Genomic DNA, 13927 nt, shown 5'->3' with positions numbered 1-13927 from the left:
CAGCAGACAGGAGCTGTAGAACGCTCCATTTCCTAAATGTTTTTTCTATTTCATCCCTCCTGACCGCCACGGGCACAAAACCATAGTTACATATGTAACTTTCATTATTGACAAATAACAAAGCACTAGAGAACAACAGAGATGATGAGACACTGAAGGAAACTGGAAAATGTTTTGTCTTATGTTTTCTGCACACCTGTTACCTAGTTTAAGGTGATTATCTGGATGACTGAGTCTGAGCTCTTCACAACCTTTAAGAACACAAACCCTTTGGACTGAGAGCTCAAAGAAGACAGCAGACCTCCATGAACCTGAGAATCACAACACTAATAGACAGAAGACTGCTGCCCCCCTCCCCAACCCACACACACAGACACACACACACACACACTACACAACACTACACACCATGCACATATTATAAGCAGAAAAGAGAACAGTAAATACATTTTACTTCCTCTTTTGTAGTCATTTTATTGATAATTATGGCTAATCGTTCAAATGTCCTCTGAAACAGGTACAGCTGCCCCCCACCACAAGCAGCTGAGGCAAAGGGGCATGTCCCCATTTCAACCAGCGTTTCATTTTCGGCCTAAACTCTGTTGGTCAAGGACACTCTGGAGTGATGAGGTGTAAAAGATGAAGCCCATCTGAGTTAGCGCTAAAAAGGGGGGGGTCCCGGCCTTGGCACTTCGTCTGTCCATCAGAACCAACCTGGATGTGTGGTTCATGGGTGTTAGCCGTCGCGGTTAAAAGCAGAGACGGGGGGGGGGGGGGGGGGGGGGGGGGGGGGGGCAAACGATGGCCGGCGCTGCTGGAAGGTGCCGGTTGTGGGTTTAGTTCCTGCTGGCAGACAACAGCTGCTCCCGCTCTGCGTTCCCGTCTCCCACGTCTGTCTCCGTACTTTGATAAAAGAGTCCGAGTCGGAGCAAACGGATCAGCGCAGATCCATCACAGACACGCTGTCCGAGGTGATGGTGATGTGTGCGGCGTGCTGCAGACAGGAAAACAGGCTCTTTGAGGCTCTGAAAACGTCTGAACCCCCACATTTATTGGACTTCTGTTCATCAGTTCAACCAAAAGGTTTTTGAGTGCTATCAGTATTCTTTCAGTATAAAACATGACTACAAAGGCCTCATGTCATCTTTATAATCATTTATGAGCAGCTGAACTTCAGGAGAAATAAAAACTTTTAGATGCTTTGATCTAACAGAAAGTCTCACTGAGAAGCGTCTGAAGGAAACTGGAACATAAACAGATCCCAGATTAAATCTCACTGTTCTGTCATTCATCCATGCTGGTCTTGTGAAAAAGAACCAGCGACAAAGCCTTGAGCCTGAGATGCGCACTGACAGGGATTCGAACCTTCATCTCTGACTTGAGTCACACTGATGCCTCACATGCAGAGACTTGAGGTTTGAGGCTTCGTTTGTTTCTTCTGTTTGGTTTTAGTGAAAGGTTCTCCACATCATGTTTCAGCTTTGAGACCAAAGAAACAGCCGCTAAAGGAGATTTATGAGGACTCCTTTCAACCCTTCACTCTGAAGACCTGGACCTGAAACCAGAGACGTGCGAGTTCTCTGGACGTCATCTGATTCATCCTGTCCTTCATTTAAATGAAAGCTCCTCAAAGCAAAAGCCATCAATGTTTTATGTGTTTAATGTAATTAACTAATTCATCTTTGTCATGTGATTTATTGATACTTCAGGATTCTTAATTCTGTCTGATAGACGTCATGAACCGTATGATGATAGTTAATGTAATCACATGGTTACAGCAGAACAGGGTGGGATTCTAGAAGTTCACTTCCTTCCTCTAATCTTTGATTTACTGTCTGATTATCCTACGTTTGATACGTCTTTGTATGAATGGATACCTGATGATTGTTTTGTGCATTATTCTTGCTTTGATTGCTTGAAATCAAAACGCTTGCATCCACCAGCATTCAGCAGACATCTGGGGGCGTGGCCTCCCGCAAAAGGGAATGTGGTCCCTGTTGCCATGACGACAGCAGTGGCTTCATACACACCGTGAAAAGAGGCGGGTCTTTGCTGTGGGGGTGGAAGCCTTTCTGTTTACACGTGGAGATCTCGTCCACTCCCCGGTCCGTCAGCCTGAAGTAACCGATCCTGATAGACAGACGGGTCAGAACACAGCGTGGAAACAGGACGGCCCTCGGCTGTGCGGCACTCACTCGTTGAACTTTGGCGAGCAGACGATGGCGATGGACTCTGGCAGCATGATCTGGTAGGAGCAGTGAGTGTGGAGGTCCACGCTGGACAGGAAGGCCGTCTGTGTTGGGTGGGTCTGTAGGAAACATCCATCAAACACTGAGGACCAGCTCCACCCTCACATCCACCCGCCCTCCAGGGGAGGAGCCATCCGCTGAGGACCGGCTCAGCAGCGACAGAAGATTTAACGCGTGAAACCTTGGAGGCCTCGAGGGTCTTTTTTTTTAGAAAAGCCGTCCAGATCAAAGGATCTGCTGATTTACTGAAAATTAAAACCTGGATCAGTATGATCTGATCCGGTTTGAGCCTCTGTGGAGTTTATGTGAGTCAGACTTCTGTCAAACATGACGGTTTGTAGCATCAACCAAATTTATGATGCCTTTGGACCAGAACCTGGAGAACAACCTCCTGTTCTCAGGTCCAACAGTGAACACCAGCTACATACAGAACTGTTTCCATGTCATCAGGTCCACTGGAAAACAGAACCCCAGACAGGCTGAGAACTGCAGGAACCTGCAGAACCTCGGATCAGAACCAAGTCAGATAAAGACAATCACAGTTCTAATGGGATCAATGTTCCCACTTTTGGGATTAAACAGAAAATCTTTCAGTGTAAACAAAGGTCAAATCTTTTTTTGGTAAACATCTAAATTTAACAGAACCTCAGAGGTGAACTTTCTGCAGGTTTGAAGCCAAAATGCTTCATTTTTCCAGTTTGTACGCTCTGTGTAGCAAAGACTCACATGGATCCATCCCAGCGTGATGAGGTCGTACTGGTCCTGAATGAGGAAGAGCTCCTCCTCGTTTTCCGTGTCGCAGTAGTCTGGCCCGCCGCACTGCTTCGGGACGATGACGTGAGTCACAGTAAAAGCGTTTCTGGTCTGAAACAGTTCAACAGGAAAGAATGAGGAGCTAAGGGTCATGGACTGGAGGGGAAGGGCAGGTCAGCTGACAGGAATGCTGCTGACAGTATGTGTGTGTGTGTCTAAATGGGTGGGTGTGTGTGTCTGCATGAATAGGTGTTGGTATTTATAACATTCTGGGGACAACAATCTGTTTATACAGTCACAGGATGGGGACTAGTTTCAAAGTGGGGACCCAAAAACTTTTCTGTGTGTGTGTGTGTGTGTGTGTGTGAGGGAGTAAGTGTATGTGTGTGTTTGCACGTGTGTGTACATCCGTGAATGCATGTCTGCATGGTTTTGATTGTCTCACCAGTTTTCCACAGAGGATGCCGCAGGTTTCCACGGCGCGGCTTGTGTTGGCCTCGGCTAACCTCAGGAAGCTGCGGCAGAGCTCTGCAGGAACGGCCAGCTGCCGAAGCGCGTCCACCATGGAGTCTGCAGAGACGAACCAGCTGAGGAATCATCTCAGAGGGACAAACATTTAGGGGGGATTCACGACTTACTGTTGTTCTCAGGGGTGACCACAGACCCCGGCTTGAGCGACCGATCAAATGTGGGCGGGCCAGGCGTGCCGCCGCTCACGGGCTGCCGGTTGTTCTGGTAGGTCCCTGAAAGGTCTCCCAGAATCGGCGGCGCGGTGGGGGAAACCAGCGGGGGCCCTTGGACACCCGGAATGAGAGGCGTGTCAGGAGAGGGCACAGCTGGCGTGGCGAACTCCAGCAGCACCCGCTGGCGTTCCTTCTCCAGCTCTTGGCGGCGGATCATCTCTTCAAAGGCGCTGAACTGCTCCTGCTCCCGCTGCCGCCGCTGCATGTCGGCCACGCGCTCACGCTCGGCGTCCAATGCGCGCTGCCTGGACTGCTCCAGGGCCATGGCCTCCTCCTGCGCCTTCTGAGCACAAAACATGCCACAGTTTGTGGATTTGCAGATCTGCTGCAGAACCCTGACTTATAAAAAAAAATTCAACATCTGTAGCTCATCATGCAAAGACAAAAAAGTTTTAAGAACCTTCTTGATCAGATACTGAGCATGTTCTTCTTCAAATCTCCGCAAAAGAGCCTTTTTCAGAATCTCTGCCTGAGGAAAGGCCACATCCTTCAGTTTCTGATGAAGAAACCCGACAAGAAAGGTTGAGTTTTGGATCTGGAACCTTCCTTGAGACCAACAGACAGATACAAACTCCCACCTTCAAGGTGTCCTTCTTCTCAGGAATGTTGGCCGTCTTGTAGTCCCGATGCTTCGGAAGTTTTTCAATGAAGAGCCTTGAAGACAAGACCAAAGTGTTGTCAGGTTTTGTGCTGGACGTTTGCCAGCAGCGAGTCTTCAAACCTCACGTGATGTATTTGTTGTAAAGGACGAAGGCGTGCTCCACGTTGCCCTCCTCTGTGTAAATGAGGGCCATGCGGATCATCTCCATGCCTGAGCGGAAATACCGGCGGGGTGGAACGTCATCGTTTACCTCCACGGTACTTCCTTTCTTGGTGAGGGCGCGGACGCGCTCCTCCGGCGGCAAACTGACGTTGGTGTGGTCCGCCATGACAACACCTCAACCTGGAAGACCTGGAGAACAGGTTTCATAGAGGATGAGCAGCATTCTTTGCAGTCTTAGTGAAGGTTCTAAGTGATCCTAAACAGACATGAACAGTGTGTTTAGGCTTGGAGTCGGCACATCCCCAAGCTGACGTCATTTCCGGGTGAGCTATTCCCAGTGCTAGTTGTGTGACTGCTGTCCTCTTGTTTGGCATTAGCCTTACTACTATTGCTTACTCTAAGGGTTATCTGGGTTAATATTCACATCTAGTACCTTTTATTAGCTAATTCACCACTGTTAAACCGCTTTCTGTTCACTTTTCTCATTTTGCTAAATAAACCACTTCTCTTTACTTAAACACCGCTAGCCTTAGCTTAGAACCTAGTATGGCCACCACCACTCCTTCCGCCTCTCCTCCTCTCTCCTGCCCCATGTGCCATATGTTTAGTGATGATCCTGCCTCCTTTAGTGAAGATAGGGGTAGGTGTGTTAAGTGTAGTCTTGTGTTAGACTTGGAGGCCAGGCTGGAGCAGTTAGAAGCGCGGCTCCGCACAGTGGAAGCTAAGCCGGCTAGCCAGGTCGTTACTCGTAGCGCGGGCCGCGCTACCAGGGCTAACTTAGCTAGCACCCCAGCGCCCTCCCAACAGCCGGGAGACAGTCAGGGGTTTGTACCGGTTGGGAGGAAACATAGTGCTAAACGCAAAAACTTAGAGCACCCGAGACTCCACGTTAGTAATAGGTTCTCCCCCCTCAGCGACACACCCGCTGAACACTCAACTCTGGTTATAGGCTCTTCTGAAGTTAGAAACGTGGAGCTCCCAGCGGCTACAGTCAGGTGTTATCCGGGGGCCAGAGTTGGTGACATCGAGGGGAACCTTAGGATGTTAGCTCAGAGTAAGTCCAGGTTCCGTCGAGTCGTGATTCACGCAGGCGGTAATGATGCCCGACGGAGACAGTCAGAGGTGGTTAAGTTAAACGTAACTTCGGTGTGTAAATTGGCTAAGACGATGTCCGACACTGTAATTTTCTCTGGTCCCCTGCCGAACTTAGTCAATGATGAAATGTACAGCCGCTTTTCATCATTTAACCGCTGGCTTTCTAGATGGTGCCCAGAAAACGGCGTTGGTTTTGTGGATAACTGGAGCGCGTTTTGGGGGAAGCCCGGTCTCATGCGGAGAGACGGCGTCCATCCCACTCGGGACGGTGCCGCTCTTCTTTCTAGAAACATTTCTGCTAGCCTTAGTCTGTTAACCTGACAATCCAGAGACGAGACCCGGGCGCAGAGCAGCAGTGTAAAACGCTCCTCTGAGCCTCCCTTAGGGTTAGTGCCGGTGCAAAACCCATGCAGGGAAAGTCAAGCAGGTCCGAGCTTTAGCTTATGTGCTGAAAGACAAATGAAAGGAGCGCGTCATAGAAACTTAAAAGTGACAGACAGCAGTTCTCACAAGCAGAATTATGATGTCATTAAATGCGGTTTATTAAACATTCGATCCATTTCCTCCAAGTCCCTCTTAGTCAACGAGTTAATTACTGATAACAATCTTAGTCTTTTAGCCTTAACAGAAACTTGGCTCCATCAGGATGACTATGTTAGATTGAATGAAGCAACCCCCCCCACTTATGCTAACTATCAGAAATCCAGGATTTCAGGGAAAGGAGGTGGTTTGGCAGTAATATCACAGTCTAGCTTACTTCTCAGCCCTAAAGTTAAAAATGCTTATAATTCATTTGAAAGCATCATATTGTCTTTAAGTCACCCAAACAGGAAAACTCGAAAACCTGTTTTACTCATAATTATTTATCGCCCCCCCGGCCCATATTCAGAATTTTTAACTGAGTTTTCCGACTTCCTATCGACTATTGTCTTAGATTCTGATCAAATTATAATATTAGGGGATTTTAATATTCATGTTGATGACCCCAGTGACTGCCTAGGAAAGGCTTTTGCAGCTTTATTAGATGATGTTGGTTTCACCCAAAGTGTGAATGAACCCACTCACTGTCATAAGCACACCCTGGACCTTGTTCTAACCCATGGTATAGAGATCAGCCAGCTGAGTGTCCTTCCTCTTAACCCCATCATTTCTGATCACTTTATGATTACCTTCCAGTTTACACTGGAACATCCTTCTGCCCCAGTGAATAAGAAACAACTTAGAAGAACCTTAACTGACCGTTCTGTGTCTGAGTTTAAACACACAGTTCAGCCAGTACTTAGTGATATTCTGAGAAAATACTCTGAGACCAGCTCCCATAGTATCAGTCCTAGTATAAATGACCACTTTGTTAATGATGCCTTACAAGCCCTCAGGAGTACACTCGATGTTGTTGCCCCCTTGAAACCTAAGTTCGTCAGACAAAACCGAGTAGCACCGTGGTTTAACGCTGAAACTCGTTCTCTTAAACGAGAAACCCGTAAGTTGGAAAGAGAATGGCGCCGCTCCGGTTCAGAGCAGTCTCTGGATATCTGGAAACATAGCCTATTAAATTATAAAAAAGCTCTGCGTAGAGCTAGAAGCCAGTACTATTCAACCTTAATATCAGAGAATGGAAACAATCCAAGATTTCTTTTTAGCACTATAGCTAAATTAACTCGCAGTCAGAGCTCAGTAGAACCACATGTTCCTGTTTCTCTCAGCTCTGATGATTTTCTTACATTTTTCGATAGTAAAATCTCAAATATTAGACATAAGTTAAATCAAGTTATTCCTATTATCAGCCCAGAACAGGCTGAAGCGGTAGAAATGGAGGCATCCATAGAAACCTCTGTAACATTAGACTGCTTCACTGCTGTGGATCAAGCGGAAATAACATCAATTATTACGTCCTCCAAATCCTCAACGTGTCTGTTAGACCCAATTCCCACTAGACTTTTTAAAGAAACTTTTCCCCTAATTAATGATCCCATATTAACAATGATAAATGCCTCTCTGGAAACGGGTTACGTGCCACAGTCTTTTAAATATGCAGTTGTTAAACCTCTTCTGAAAAAGCCCAGTTTGGATCCTAGCATCTTGGCCAACTATAGACCAATATCAAACCTCCCCTTTATTTCTAAAATCCTAGAAAGAGTTGTAGTTAAGCAGCTTTACTGCCACCTACAGGACAACAGCCACTTTGAAGACTTTCAGTCGGGGTTTAGACCTCACCACAGTACGGAAACTGCACTAGTTAGAGTCTCTAATGACTTGTTATTGGCCTCAGAAAAGGGACTACTTTCTATTCTGGTCCTGTTGGACCTCAGTGCTGCCTTTGACACTATCGACCACGGTATTTTACTCCATAGATTAGAGCAGGACATGGGGATCAGAGGATCTGCTCTCCAGTGGTTTAAATCCTATCTGTCTGATAGGTATCAGTTCGTTAATGTAAATGGCCATTCCTCTCAGTGCACTCGAGTCAACTATGGAGTCCCACAGGGCTCAGTCTTGGGACCGATCCTGTTTACGCTTTATATGTTACCCCTAGGAAACATAATCAGGAAACACAGCATTAATTTTCATTGTTATGCCGACGATACGCAGTTGTATTTATCCATGAAGCCTGACCAGAATGACCAGATAGAGAAACTGAACGCCTGCATCAGTGACATCAAGACCTGGATGACAATTAATTACCTCCTCTTGAACCCAGAAAAAACTGAGGTCATTATACTTGGTCCTAAAAACCTCAGAGATGCTCTGTCTGCTCAGATAGTCTCCCTGGATGGTATAAGTATAGCCCCCAATTCCACAGTTAGAAACCTTGGGGTTTTACTTGACCAGGATTTATCATTTAAGGCTCACATATCTCAGGCATGTAGAACTGCCTTTTTTCACCTGCGAAATATTGCTAAGATCAGAAATATACTTTCTAAGAGTGATGCTGAAAAACTCATCCATGCATTTGTTACGTCGAGGCTGGATTACTGTAACTCCTTGTTAGCAGCGTGTCCTAAGAGTTCCTTAAGAAGTCTCCAGCTTGTTCAGAACGCAGCAGCTAGATTGTTAGCAGGAACCAGCAGAAGAGATCACATCACTCCTGTGTTAGTTTCGCTCCATTGGCTCCCAGTTGATTCTAGAATTAAGTTCAAGATCCTCCTGTTAACCTATAAGGCCTTACATGGAATGGCCCCGTCCTATATCAAGGACCTCATAGTCCCTTACCAACCAATCAGAACACTTCGCTCGCAAAATGCAGGACTGCTTGTGGTTCCTAGAATTAGTAAAAGTACGGTTGGAGGTAGAGCGTTTAGCCACCAAGCCCCTGTCTTATGGAATAAACTCCCAGCTCATGTAAGAGAGGCCGACTCAGTTTCTACATTCAAAGCTAGACTGAAAACATTCCTCTTTGGACAGGCTTATTGTCAGACTAGCTAGTATTCAGAGATTATTTAACTTAATGTTAGTTTGTTTAAATTAAACTTAATAATAACTATTTCTTTTAAAAGGCTGCTAGAAGTTGAAGCTGGGGTAACTATGGTGCACTGGGGTTCTGTCCTCTTTCCTTTTTTACTTCTACCCTTCCTCTCCTCTATTCTTCATCATAATTCATCATTTAGTTCTCCATGCCTCTGTTTGGTGCAGTGCGATTCATGTATTGTCCCTCTTTTCCTCTCCCCTCCTGGGGAGTGGGAGTGCTTCCAGACTCCAGTTGGCTCATCCGTGCTCCAGTTCCTGACCGTTTACCTCGCCTTTGCTCCTGCTCCTACACCTGGCTGTGGATCCTGCCTCTGGCTCGTCTCTGCTCTGTACCTGACCGAGTACCTCGTCTCTGCTCCTGCTCCTACACCTGGCTGTGGTTCCTGTCTCCGGCTCGACTCGCGCCTTTGACTGTCCCGATAACCACGGCTGGATGAAGCTCGTCTGCTGGACTTTTATATATGTAGTTGTAGATTTAGATAAGTTAATTTTATCTCTAAGATTTCTGGTAAATCGCCTGTCCGTCCTGGGGGAGGATCCCTCCTTCATGGGGGCACCCCTGAGGTTTCTTCGGTTTTTCCGGAATCCGTTTTTTTTGGGAGTTTTTCCTTACCGCGAAGGGGGGTCTAAGGGCAGGGATGCCAGTATAGCTTAGTCAGTTTGTTAGTTCATTTTAGTATTTTTCTATTGAACTCTTTGTATTCGTGATCCTTTTGATTTCATGTTTTACTTCGAAGCCCATCGAGACGACTGTTGTTGTGATTTTGGGCTATACAAATAAAATTGAATTGAAATACAAATAAAAATTGAATTGATCCGTAAACAGGGTCAATCAGATGCTTGAGCTCTAAAAAGCCTGTCAGAACCTGGCATGGGTGACCGAGCTTCTCCCCATCTCTAAGGGAGCGCCCAGCCCCCCTACTGAGGAAGCTCATTTTAGCCGCTTGTATCTGGGACCTCGTTCTTTTGGTCATGACCCAGAGCTTGTGAGAATTGGAACAACGATGGACCGGTAAATTGAGAGCTTTGCTTTCTGGCTCAGCTCTCTCTTTAACACAACGGACAATACAGTGACCTCATAACTATGGATGCTGCTCCGATCCGCCTGTCAATCTCACGCTCCGGTCTTCCCTCACTGGTGAACAAGACTCCAAGGTATTTAAACTCCTCCACCTGGGGCAGGGACACTCCACCCACCAAGAGAAGGCAAACTACCTTTCTCCGGTTGAGAACCATGGCCTCAGATTTAGCGGTGCTGACCCTCATCCCAGCCGCAAACTGCCCCAATGCAGGCTGGGGGTCCCGGCTCGATGAAACCAACAGGACAACATCATCTGCAAAGAGCAGAGAGGAAATCCTGTGGTCCGCAAACCAGACCCCCCCCCTGGGTGCATCTAGAAATTCTGTCCATAAAAACTATGAACATGACCAGCGATAAAGGCCCTGCCGGAGTCAAACATGCACGGAGAACAGGTCTGACCTACTGAATGGCCGTCCTCAAACGGGTTTGTAGGATTTTCCTGAAACAAACTGAACAGGCCTTATAAACCACCATGATTCAACTTTGAAACGGTCACTGACTTCACATTTGCATGGTTGCCATGGTGCCCTTTTCAGTGGGTGGAGTTACTGACAGAGTAAAGGTTGGCTCCATGCTTCAGGTGAGTCTGAACAAAGAGTGATGGTTTGATCTGCAGCTGGGAGGACAAACGGTTCCTTTCTACAAGGTCGGAGGAACCTTCGTTATATTCCTGACTGTAAGAGCGGGCCGCAAGGGACCTTTGACCCCCACACATTTATTTTAAGGGTTTCCAAAAGCGTTCACTTAACGTTTTCCACCATGACTCCTGAAGGTGAGGCCTTCAAACTGAACTTTTCTCAGCTTTATCTCAAGAGGTGCAGCACTGATAAAGGCGTGGAGGTTCATGCAGCAGTTGTGGCGTTTGCAGCTGCTGCTCTGCTTCTGACACGTCTGTGAGCAGATTTCCTGAAACATCCACGGATGAGAGAAACCGTCCTGTAGGACATCTACCATCTTTCAAACCAGCTGATGAAAACACATGAAGCCAACAAGGGACAGAAATCCACATCAGCATTTGTCTGTTTGGATTGATGTGCATACAAACCCTTATGAACAACAGACCGCTTCATTGTTTGGGTTTAGAAATGAATGAGAACTTTTTCGACATAATAAATAAATAAATCATTGTTTTCATCCCAAACTGACTCGAGAACCACATCCATGTCCTCAGTTCCTCACAGTCTGCAGCACTGACGGAAGGTGACTGAGTGCAGGTCGACATGTTTCTGTTCGCTCTCATTCTCATAGGTCCGCGTTCCCGCAGCAGCAGCCGCGCGAGGAACCCGCGTGCCATGGCATAAGGGCGGAGACACGACAGACCCGAGTTCAAGTCCCAGGCTGGACGCTTTTTCCTCTGACCTACAGCTAAATAAACGACACGTTCAATCTAAAGGGAGGTTTTAAGATACTGTTTCATTTTCCGGGTGTAACGTCATAACTGTTCAGAGAGATGTGTGGCCTCCCGACCACCAACTGTCGCGTCGCTGCGGCGCTAGCCGTGCTAACGGGGCTAACGTGGCCCCGGGGCCGGGCTGAGCGACAGGGACCGGCGCTGGAGCCCCGCTGTTCTTCTTACCTGACCGAGCCGTGAAGCTGGAGCTGCCAGAGGGCCGCATGCAGCGGGGAGAACCGATCGTTTCGGCCCTGGAGGCTTAAAAGAGCAACAGCCACAACAACAGCGCGAGACCACTTCCGCAATCAACACAAGCTACGCGTCGTGACGTAAGCGGAAGCAGCGAACTTTTTTTTTTAAATCAGAACGCCAAAAGGTTACACAGACATGTTCACACGAAAAGAACACAGATAAATAAAGAAGAAAAAATAAAATTAGGATTATGGTCTAATAAAAATGTCATAATATAATATTAGTGATTGTCATAAACATGGTATTTTGAAGGAACGTGGACAGTTGTCTTGCATTTTTGTTTTCCATGAACTTTAGTGATTTCAAATATAAACAGATCTCTTTATGGAATGTATTAAATAATGGTTTGATTTTTAAAAATCTGCTCTTGTGAATGAAATATTTCTCAGATATTAATAAAATATTAAATAAATCAAATAATTTATCACCAGCACAAGCACTCCAAATAATAAGAAATGTGTTTTTATGTGTTTTTTTTAATGTGAATAAGGAACTTTGAGCAGGACCAACAAAAGAAATCTTCCCAAAAACTATGCACATATATAAATTGCAAACATTAAACTTTCTGTTATTGTTTTTATAATATAATATAATATAATATAATATAATAGTCACAAAAGCAGGCAGATGACTGGATCCAAACGCAGCAGGTTTATTAGTTCAGGCATGAGATCATCAGAGGAGACAAAGGGGAGTCAGAGTTCAGGTGAAGCTCAGGACAAGCAACAGACAAATGGAGTCAGAAACAGAAGATCAGGTCCAAATATAAATGCTCGGTAATGAAGGCAGAATAGCACAAGCAATACTTCACACTGAGCTTAGCTTAGGGCAGAGCTTAACCCTTGTGCTACCTTAGATGACCCCACCCTTACAAACTGACCTGCAGCAATATTTAAAACTAATTTCTGCAAAAAATACAAAGGCTCAAAAAACGATTAACATCTGTACACTTTTTGATTAGTGACATAAGTTTACTCTTGCATTTCTATTTTTTAATTCCTCTGTTATTTTTTTTAATATTTATATATTATATTTAATATATTATTTTATATAATATTTTTAATTTTCTATTTTTTGTTATTTATTTCGTTTTGTGATTGCTTTATTTGGTTATTATTGAACACCAGTTTGTTTTAAAATCTAAATTAATTAAAATTTTGTTCTTACTAGTTGAGATTTTATAAGGTTAAAACAATTTTATTCTGTATTCAGAATTGTGTCTTATTCTTATTTTGTATTGTTATAAATCTTGTTTTTTTTGTTTTATATTCTGCAAATGTTCAATAAAAAAAAATAAAAAAAAAGGTGTGTGGCATCCAGGAAGTGTGTGCTGGGGTTGCTGGGAGTTGTGGTGTGGCTAAAACTCCAGGAACGAGTCCCACCCATGACAAGAGGGGGAGACTTCTGACTATACTATACTATACTATACTATACTATACTATACTATACTATACTATACTATACTATACTATACTATACTATACTATACTATACTATAATATAATTAATATAATATAATATAATAATATAATATAATATAATAGCAAAACGACGCAACGCGACGCAACGCGACGCAACGCGACGCAACACGACGTGACGCAACACGACGTGACGCAACGCAACGTAACGTAACATAACAATACATTTCAGTTTCCAAATCCAACCCTCTATACACAATGACCTATCGCAAAATCAATTGTATCGACATAGTCCGTCTGTTCTCACACATTGACAACCTCCCCAGTCCTGCCAATCTTCATACACCATACTACAATAATCACCTCCTTAAACCTTAAACTGAATGGTCTCTTTAAGATAAGATAAGATAAAGATACTTTATTGATCCCAGCTTGGGAAATTCAGTTGTTGCAGCGTCGGCGTTAGGCTCAAGATACAAAAATACACACAATAGACGACAACAGAGAAACAGAACAATCAATCGGAAAGAAACATAAGTGAATTAGAACAGTTGTATTGCTTGCTACATCAGGAGAGAAAAACAGACAGACCATAAATTACTTTATCTATTGCACATGGATGACAAGTTCTAGAGTCCAATGGAGTGAGGTATGAAAGATCTCCTGAAGCGGTTTGTGTGACAGCGAAGCTGCCTTAGCCTGTTGGAGAAGGAGC

At 45.1% G+C, this 13927-nt stretch overlaps 1 protein-coding gene across 2 annotated transcripts; it reads right to left on the bottom strand.

Moving 5' to 3' along the window:
* Window positions 1–446: 446 nt before the first annotated feature.
* Window positions 447–11881, bottom strand: stambp (STAM binding protein). Of its 2 annotated transcripts, XM_023958114.1 has the most exons (10): window positions 11726–11880; window positions 4472–4697; window positions 4324–4399; window positions 4146–4241; window positions 3641–4028; window positions 3448–3572; window positions 2976–3113; window positions 2196–2308; window positions 2031–2130; window positions 447–994 (listed from the first exon to the last, which is right to left on the bottom strand). In XM_023958114.1, the coding sequence occupies exons 2-10, from the start codon at window positions 4672–4674 to the stop codon at window positions 938–940; spliced, it is 1296 nt and encodes a 431-aa protein (XP_023813882.1). In that variant the 5' UTR covers window positions 4675–4697; window positions 11726–11880; the 3' UTR covers window positions 447–937. The 2 variants fall into 2 exon arrangements, with proteins under 2 accessions (XP_023813882.1, XP_023813883.1); XM_023958115.1 differs by lacking the exon at window positions 4146–4241 and having other exon boundaries at window positions 11726–11881.
* Between the last annotated feature and the right edge of the window lie 2046 nt (window positions 11882–13927).

This window comes from Oryzias latipes, chromosome 9 (genome assembly GCF_002234675.1).
Source record: "Oryzias latipes chromosome 9, ASM223467v1".
In the NCBI taxonomy this organism is placed as follows: domain Eukaryota; kingdom Metazoa; phylum Chordata; class Actinopteri; order Beloniformes; family Adrianichthyidae; genus Oryzias; species Oryzias latipes.
The sequence above is the reverse complement of the archived record's forward strand: the minus strand, read 5'-3'. Positions and strand labels throughout refer to the sequence as shown.